Source organism: Oryza brachyantha, chromosome 1 (genome assembly GCF_000231095.2).
Source record: "Oryza brachyantha chromosome 1, ObraRS2, whole genome shotgun sequence".
Classification (NCBI taxonomy): Eukaryota; Viridiplantae; Streptophyta; class Magnoliopsida; order Poales; family Poaceae; genus Oryza; species Oryza brachyantha.
Window position 1 is genome coordinate 1,614,491 of NC_023163.2, and position 9,595 is coordinate 1,624,085.

At 40.9% G+C, this 9,595-nt stretch overlaps 2 protein-coding genes across 2 annotated transcripts; one reads left to right on the forward strand and one right to left on the reverse strand.

Moving 5' to 3' along the window:
- The first annotated feature begins 2,451 nt into the window (after positions 1–2,451).
- On the forward strand, positions 2,452–5,260 carry LOC102709497 (putative lipid phosphate phosphatase 3, chloroplastic). Its single transcript, XM_040529396.1, is given in 8 exon segments — positions 2,452–2,568; positions 3,085–3,309; positions 3,394–3,481; positions 3,585–3,694; positions 3,804–3,897; positions 4,266–4,454; positions 4,547–4,606; positions 4,739–5,260. Coding segments are annotated over 8 exon segments (912 nt in total). The 5' UTR covers positions 2,452–2,550; the 3' UTR covers positions 4,867–5,260.
- A 1,276-nt stretch (positions 5,261–6,536) lies between these two features.
- LOC121053299 lies at positions 6,537–7,335 on the reverse strand. The gene has a single exon (XM_040520061.1). The coding sequence runs from the start codon at positions 7,268–7,270 to the stop codon at positions 6,884–6,886; it is 387 nt and encodes a 128-aa protein (XP_040375995.1). The 5' UTR covers positions 7,271–7,335; the 3' UTR covers positions 6,537–6,883.
- Between the last annotated feature and the right edge of the window lie 2,260 nt (positions 7,336–9,595).

Genomic DNA, 9,595 nt, shown 5'->3' on the forward strand with positions numbered 1-9,595 from the left:
TTTTTATTTGAAAGACACTTCAAATTTCGTACGCCTGGCTCCATCTAAATATACTCCCTTTGTCAAAAAAAAAACAAATTCTCCGGTTTCCGTGTCCAACGTTTGACCATCGTCTTATTTAAAATTTTTTGAAAAAATTAGAAAAAAATAGTCACACATAAAGTATTATTCATGATTTATCATCTAATAAAAACAAAAATATCAATCGTAAAAAAATTTAAATAAAACGAAGAGTTAAAAATTGAAGATAAAAAGTAAAAAAATGGTTTATTTTGGGACGAGGGAGCAGTGAACATGAACTCCTACTGCTAGTTTAAAATGGGGTTCATTGTCAATAATTAATGCTTTGCTCATCATAATGGGAATCTTACCAGAACATGGGTCATGAGGCCCCTTGGTTTAGTAAGTAGGAAAAACAATTATGTGAGGACATGTTTGGTGTACCAGCAAAAAACTTGTTTTTTGGGCAAGTGGGCTTAATGGACATCAGGTAATGCATCTGTGCTGATTTCTTAAGAACAAAGGGGTAAAGCACTCACATAGTGTTTTCAGCCAATCCATGTGTTGTACTCCCTGAAAATTATTGTGCTGTAATTATATTAGGACAGGTATAAATTAGCTAGCATCATGTTTCCTTTCATGTAAGTAGAGAATCAATACTGTCAAGCAGATGAGGAGAAGAATTGTTGAGCTAAAAAGATTTTTCCCTTGTGACTCTTTTGGTGGTCAGATACATGGTAGGCACAACGTAGCTAGGCTTGATGGCCCATGAACGGCGTTGACATGGATTGGATTGCATACTAAACTAATTAATCTTCTCCTTCACGAGCTTCAGGAAGCTGATGAGTGTGCAAGTGCAGCTCCTGTTTCTTCGATCTCTCATCTCATCATTGCAGCACCCCATAAACCTACTTTCTGAACCTTGTAGATCACTTAAATTATGTGCTTAGACTGTGTGCCCAGTTGTATATATGTGGTGATGAAAGCGACCGGTGTAAGATGTTTACAGATCAATCAGGATATGCATGGTCCAGGGACAAGAGGCACTGGTTTTCCTGTCAGCCCATCGATCTCTGAAGAAACTCATCTGCATCCATGTGATGCTGATGTCCATAGCTGCCTTTTTTTCGGCTGAAACTGTTCAAGATTCAGGCAATTTACATCTACCGTACGTTTGATCTGAATCCGAACAGCAACTCTGTGAAATTAACTCAGGTAATGTAAGTTAAAAGAGTTCCGGACTGAATAGTGAATAGCCGAATTTTTATGCGGCAGAATAATCTGACGGAGATGTGTGTTTGCAGGAGGATGCAAACGTGCAAGCGACGGACTCTTTTGTCTGAACGAATCATGCAATGTCAACTGACGCAACGGTGAGGTGGATCCTACGAGGAAAAGCATACCACCCATATTTTTGGCTTTTGTTCCTATATTTTTGGCTTTTATTTATGCTTACAATCTAAAATTTGAATTTTGAATCTTAAATATAGAGTTGATTTTAAGTTTTTTTAATAAAATTTATTTTCTAGCATTGACTTTTAGATCACTCTAATAATACTACGTAGTATGTAAATTTTTATTCACAAACTATTATTTTTGTAAACATGATTTTTGCCCTTTTTTTATATATAAACCAAATAAGCAACCATACATCCTGACATGGCGACGAGCAGCTAAGAATCGAATCTGTGTTGTTTGTTTTGTTGGCCACCTCTTTGATGTCCATTCTACGAGCCTTGATCTCGTTGTTATTTGGATTTGAAGCCCTAATTACAAAGAGAACCAAGCCAATAGACAATTGACACAGAAGAATACGACTGTACTGTTTGGTGCAGTTTCGCACATGAAACGGCAGGCTGCCACGTCAGAGGCGTACGTGTGACGCTGTTCGGTTTTCTTTTCGGCACAGTTGCACGCGCGAACGCGACGTGTACGAACCACGTGGCATCCGTGCCAGGACGAGCATCGCCGCCTCAAGCCAATCCAAAAATCGCTTTAATTTTCTCCCCCCTCTCTCTCTTTTTAGGATTTTCTTTCGAGATGCACTTTTGTATTGCCGTCTGAAAAAAAAAGGCACTTGTGGGCCCAAACCGTAATTAGGCCCAGTGAATAATGGGCTTGGAATTTCGGCCCATGTTGCGACCGCTTTGGCACGGCCAACCAGAGCTCACTCCCACGATTCCCGATGCTCGCGAAGCTTCTCTTTTCTCCTTTCTCCCGCACGCCGACTCGATCCAGGACGATAATCTTCTTCTTCTTCTTCTTCTTCTTCCCGCTTCCATCGCCACTGGTAAATCCACCATTGATTCTCTCTTCTTTTTCGTTCCTTTTATTTTACTATGCCCGTTGCTTCATGCTGATACGATAGGGTTTAAGCCGTCCATGGGGTTCGTCTCTCTGTCTGCTATTGCTTAGGAGTTTGGATTGAGGAGTTTTGATTGTAGCTGCGAATGCAGTTCTGAAATCTTCAGAAAGTTGCTTTGTTCAGCGAAAACCAGGGAGTTGTCCTGCCTGCTGTACAGGTCCGCGTCGGCCGTTGGTTTTCCTTCAATGCGCGGAGAGAACACGGTAAGACCAATGGGCTCTCTCTCTCTCTCTCTCTCTCTCTGCATTCTGTTCAGCTCTTTGACTGTTCTGCTGTGTTGTGCTATGATGCAAAGGTTGTTCGATTCGGCAGATGGGGATGATGCTCTCTTTAGATTGCTTGATCTGGTTGTGAGTTCACTGTTGCTTATTGCCACCAATGTCTAATCTTTTTTTTTGATAAAGGAAGCTTTTTATTGATATCAGATGATTACATCAAGTTGATACAATCACTCGAAGACCAATGTCTAATCTGGCTTTCCTCTTCCTCTAAGCTGAAGCCTGCATTTAACTTCCCCCTCCTTCATAAGTCTTGATTAATGCGCTCATGATGTGATTATACATGAAACATGTTTCTTTAGGTTACGAAATGTTCGATCTCAGTATCAAAATCGAGGTCAATACAATAGGACTCGTATTCAGATATCATGTTGCAGTTATTATGGTACACCTGCTTGTATTGTAGAATACTGATGTTCTTGGCATATGGATTAATTTCAGCAGCATGGGAGGGAGGAGGTTCAGCTGTGCTCTCACACAATTCAGACTCATGGGGTTAGACTGGCCAGAAAACACCTGCATGATTGGGTTGTTCTTATCTTACTTGCTGCAGTTGTGATTGCCCTGCATTATGCTGCTCCATTTCACCGGTTCATTGGGAAGGGTATGATGACAGATATTAGTTAACCAGTGAAACAAAGTACTGTACCAGCATGGGGCGTTCCTGTATGTATCCGACCTCTGCAATTCCATTTCCTTACACAAACTCATACGCGTTCATGACTGATTGAATACTGGTCCTCTTGGCAGATAATATCCGTAATTTGCCCCGTAATTATCTTTGTATCCATATATATTGTTAGGAGAGATGTCTACGACCTTCATCACGCAACATTAGGTGATTGATGATGTCTCCATCTTCTTTTAATGGTTCACTTCCTCTGAATGCCAAGTTCTGGATTTTATATACCAAGAAATTCATTGGCATATTGATTGTGTAGGTGTGCTTTACTCCGTCCTGATAACTGCAGTTGTTACTACGGTAGTAAAGAATGCAGTAGGAAGACCTAGGCCGGACTTCTTTTGGCGGTGTTTTCCTGATGGAAAGCAGGTACGATTTTCCTGACATGTTTCTGCACAAATAGTATTACCGTTTTGTGTTACTTGTTAGTTATCAATTTTGAAATTGACCAGCCACGGTTCTGGCATGTTTGTATCAGTTATATGATCAAGTGACAGGCAGTGTGATTTGTCATGGTGAGAAAAGCTTCTTAAAGGATGGACGCAAGAGTTTTCCTAGTGGACACACATCATGTAAGTTTGTACTACCGTGGATGCGTATCTACACTAGAGTTTTTTAATGGATAATCTTGCAGTTCTTAGGAGCTACTGAGCTAGTAGTTTGAGGTGTCAAGCAGTGATTAAAGGTTGTCAACAATTTCTGCATATCCTACCAGTAGCTAAGCTCTTTTTATAATGATGTATACCTGGACCTTGACTCAATTTTCTGGATCCTCGTGCTGTATATTTTGTTGTTTATTTGGCATGATTGTAGTTGTAGATATGTCAGGCAACACCTTGTAAATACCACTTCCATCTGTTATATGAAAAACTAACATGTAATTTGTAAAACAATGTTTTTTTATCCACGATCAGACAATATTTGACGAAAATACTTCCAGGGTCTTTTGCTGGACTTGGATTTCTGTCACTGTACCTATCTGGCAAAATTAAGGTGTTTGATCGCCAAGGTCATGTTGCAAAACTTTGCATTATGATTCTTCCACTTCTTATTGCTTCACTTGTCGGGATTTCTAGAATAGATAACTATCGACACCACTGGGAGGATGTGTTTGCTGGTGGCCTACTAGGTTTGTTCTTCTCCTCAGCCTTTTCCCCATATGTATTGTGTATTTGTGTTCTTTCATACTTGCAATAGCCATATTATATTGATATATTTCAGGATTTATTATAGCGGCCGTTTGTTACTTGCACTTCTTTCCACCTCCATACCATCATCAAGGTTGTTCAGTTTTCATCCTTAGCAATTTCCTTCACTGTTGTTTCAATGGTTGATTATCTACTTCATATTCATCTATCTAATATTTTGAACCGCCCTATTTGAAAGTGACTCTGTATTCTTCTCCATCTTAAGGTTGGGGACCGTACGCATGCTTCGAAATGCTCGACGATCTTCAAGTGGCCAACTCCCACAGTGCACAAAGCCAGCACTCTACGTTTGGGCAACATGGCATATCTGGGGAAAACCATATCAGGACATGAAGAAATGATCTGGAAGTTGGGCGCGTATAGCATCCTTACTGTATTATAAACCGAGGAACCTGCCATGTACAGTAAGCATGATTAAACCTTCTATGTCTGCAGTCAACAACTATTAGCAACTAAAGCTCAAGCCTTTCACTAAATGACAGCCTATCATGTGTGAATCATAAAGTTAGCATATACTAGTGTAGTCGTCCCCAGGCCCACCTGTTGCGTCCAAACTGTTTCCTTATTTCTTAGCGTGTTTTAGTTCCTAGTGGAAGTACTGATAGGGAACTTATTCCAGTGTTACAATACAAGTAGAAAGGAGGTATGAGAATGACATTCACATGGGCTCTCAATATTCTGTGCCAGGTTGCACCGTCCAACAGTGTAGTGTTCCAAACTCTCTCAGTTATTAGGCAAGACTGCATACATTTTTTTTTTTGGCCTCCCCCATCGAATAACTGGTTGATTCTCAGTTCTTGGTCTTATTCCAAGCTGAGGAGAACAGATCAAGATCTTAATTGCTAAGTTAGAGGCTAAAGCACTAGGCTGAATTCTCTACTTTATGCCATGAGAGCAAATACAATATGTTGTATGTTTTGTTAATCTTGTCGAAAAAGCATTAATGCTCCCAGAGTCCCAGATAAGAAATGCTGCGTGCTTTACTGCATTGTTGTTTAGAAAGATAGAAAACTTACACTGTTTTTGCCTTTCTGGTAGAATCACACTGAACTTTCTGTTTAGGCGTTCAACCAGAAAGCAGGGTTTACTCATTACCGTTTCATGAACCTTGATTTTTAATTTTTGGAAGATACTAACACTTCATGAACTATGATAGAGAGTATAACGGCTGTTAAAAATAGAAAGCAGTGAATTCACTTTCACTGTTCCACAAACAGAAATAAGAGGAAAGAAATGCTCCTTTTCTAATTCTTGCACACGCAGACAAGCTGTGATGACTGATGAGTATGAATGGTATATTTTACTTCAGTATCTATATCTGTATTCCAATGCTCTTCGGAAATGGTTAAATGCTAGGCATAATTAAAGGAATAAGTTGAAAAGGAGAAAAAGAACAAGTGACTTAAAAGGTGCTGCTATTGGACGAGCACAAGTATATGCATATAGGAAAATCTTCTTAGGATTTCATCAACAAAATTGAAGTTATCCACATGTTAAGAATCCTTAATAGAGATCATAAATAGATAGAGAGAACAAGTTTAGAAGGAGGTATTATTTGCAAATACAGTACCAGCTGCTATCTCCATGTCACATTTTTATTTCCCGGCAAAAACTTTTATCTCCCTGTAGCCTTGTACCCTCACTTTATAAAATATCCAACCTCCAATAGTGAGTACTTTATACACAGAATAATTGATGTTCTTGCTTGCTGTTTAGTACTAGTATGCTAGTTCAGGTGAATGAAAGTTGATCTGAATTAATTCTGGCAATATTCATGACCTTTTTAACAACTGTCAATAGATACTATTCCAATTACAATGTTTGCGAGAACGAGGAGGAGTCAAAATTCATCGGAGTTCAAACTGGAATTCCCACTGTCATCTGGTAGCTACTCATGACTAGTTTGTTCTAAACAAAACTGCAGTAGCATAATGCAAGTCTGTAAAGTTAAGGTGACTGAAGAAAAGCATCCACATACTAGCAAAAGCTGACATTAGGAATTGATGATGTACACAAGATCGATCCACTCGATTACATGATAGAAGAAGAAGAAGAAGAAGAAGAAGAAGAAAAAGAAGCTACAAGCACAAGCAACTACACAAAGCCAACAAAACTGGTAAAGACCTGCCTGCTAACACAAAGTCCCCTGAACCTTTTGTCACACATGACTGAACTCTGCTCCCAGGTGCCCTTCCATTTTCAGCAGATGGGAGGACCAAACAGAACAGAAAAAGGTAGTAGCAACGAGACTATCATCACTCAAACTCTCTCACTTGTCAGTAACATAACCTGTAATTAATTAGAAGCATGTAGCTAACCCAACTGCTACCGTGTAGTACTACTATTTGCACTAGTAGACACGATTCGAATACCTCGGGATGGCAGCAGCAGCAGCAGCTGGGTGCTTTACCTCCGTGTCATCAGCGACCTTGCTGTTCCTCGCAGCGGCCGCCGGCGGCTTGTGCGACGGCTCGTCGGCCGGCGCGTACCCGCCGCCGTAAACGCCCCTCGTCGTTGTGGTGGCGGCGACGACGAAGACGCTGTCTTTCCTTGGGTCGTCGTTGCTGGCCTTGCGGCCTGTCTCGTCGGCGGCCATGGCGTAGGCGGCCGTCGTCGGCCGGTAGCCTTTGTAGCTAGCGTTGGGCACCGCGGTGAGCTCCGGCCGATCGTACGTCTCGCTGGCGGCTCGGCAGTAGTCGTCGCCGCCGCCGAAGCACATGCCCAGCTTGAAGCACATACTCGATCGCTCGCCGGCGCTAGCTAATTAAGCTAGTGCTGTAGTGATCGATCTTGTTGGTGTTGATGGCTTTGACACGAACAACAGTGGCGCGGCGAGCGTGGCATATATATAGTCGCGAGCGATGTGTAAATGATTTGTTGTGAAAAGAAGCTGCTACTCCATTATCATGGCTAGCCATCCACCGGGGTCCGGTTCATACGTACTCCCTTCGTCCCAAAATAAACTAATTTTTCACTTTTTACCTATAATTTTTGACTTTTGTTTTATTAAAAAAAATTTTACGATTGATATTTTGGTTTTTATTAGATGATAAATCATAAATAGTACTTTACGTTTGACTAATTTTTTCTAATTTTTTGAAATTTTTTTAAATAAGATGGATGGTCATACGTTAGACACGGAAATCGGAGAATTGATTTTTTTTGGGACAGAGGGAGTATGGCTTTAGTTGCGCGGCGTCTTGTCGGCAGCAACCTAAACCTAGTCTTTTTATTTCTACTGCCTTTATCTTATAACTTATACTTCATCTGGTAAAAAATATTTATCGTTTAGAAATAGACTTGGTTAAATTTCTAATATTCTGACAAGTAATTTTGTGTCAAAATAAATTTATAAATATAATATGTTTATGATACTATAACAGTAATTTTCGATAAGAATTCACGTGTACCGTTTGTTTTGTATTTAAACTAAGTATTTAAGAAATCATTAATTGGTATAATTTTAGAAATTTGAACAAATTTTATACTAAATAACAAATATTTTTAGCCGAAGAGAGTAAATATACGGTTTAAATTTAATCGGCAGGACTACACGATAACGAACTGGACGTCGTGCGTTTAGCGCTGCCATGGCCGACTTGGGAGTGGGAGGATGGATAGGAATTAGAGCATCCCCAGCAGCTCATCTATTCAATCCTCTATCCTAAAAATAGATGATGGAGGGTACAAAATGAGCTCCAGCAGCACATCTATTCAATCATCTATTTTTGGATGTCATCCATATTAGGAGAGAGAGCATCCATATTTAGATGTTCTCTCTCCATCCTCCATATCTCAACTGTCGCTCGCCTGTATAGCTCGCGCCCTCCCCTGGATCCCATCGGCACTGGCGTCCTCCCGCTGCACCTCCGGCCGCCCGTCGCACCGGCGTCCTCCCGCTGCAAAGCAAGGTGGGTTCTCCATCGCCTCTCCTAGATCTAGACTTCTGTAGGCATCGCCTCTCTCCCCCGGATCTGGTGGAGGTGGTTTTTGCATCGCCGCCTGCTTCCTTGGATCTAGAATATTCTGCGTCACCGCCGCCGTCCTCCACACCCCGATCGTCTTCCTCGGCGTCGTCCTCCGCGTCGTCCGCACGCCGGTCGCCGTCCTCCTCACCGTCCGCGCGCCAGTCGTCCTCTGCATCGTCCGCGCGCAGGTCGTCTTCCTCAGCGCCGTCCGCACGCGCCGTCCTCAGCGCAGGTCGTCTTCCTCAGCAATGAATAATATGTGGGCAGAAAAAAAAGAGATTAGTGCTTTAGCTAGGCTGGAGAGAAATGATCGGTTTACTGAAGTTATTTTACTGGAAAAAGATAGATTGCAGCTAGAGAAAGATAAATTAGAATTCGCAAAAAATGAAAGAGAAGAAAGAATTATGACCATGGATCTCAATGGCCTGGCTGGGCCATTGAGAGCATACTACTTGCGTTTACAGAACGAGATTATCTCCCGAGGGATGGAATGAGTTGGTTGTATCACTACTTTTAATTGCATGAACCATGTTTGTGGACATGTTTGCTTGAGTTATGTCTGGATGAACTATGTATGTGTGTGGACAAATTTCCTTCCGAGATTGATGTACGAACTATTTGTTAAATTTGCTTTAGAGATTGATGTACGAACTATTTGGTGATGAGTATAGTGCCAACATGGGTTTAGTACTTGTTGTCAAGATGCTTGGCTTGAGCTGCATAAGTTCATGATGCTTGTGTAGCAGATGGCTTAAACATATTATCTTGTATGTCTTACTTGTGATGGCAGCTTGTTTATTCAGAATGTGTTTCTGTTGGCTAGAGTTTTTGTTGTTCAGAAACAATTGCAAAATTACGATCATCTTACAGAGATTATGATGCGGTAGATAATTGTAAAATTATGATTAGCTTATTTTGCTACGATGGATATATATTAATGCCGCTATATATGAGAAGGAAAAAAACTCACTGAATGTCAACAGGGCACTCTTTTCTTGCCCTGTTAGCTCAATTATTTTATTTGCATACATAAAGGACATTGCATACAGAAATAGCATAGCTAAAGAAGTGATAATGTGATATTATATCTTACA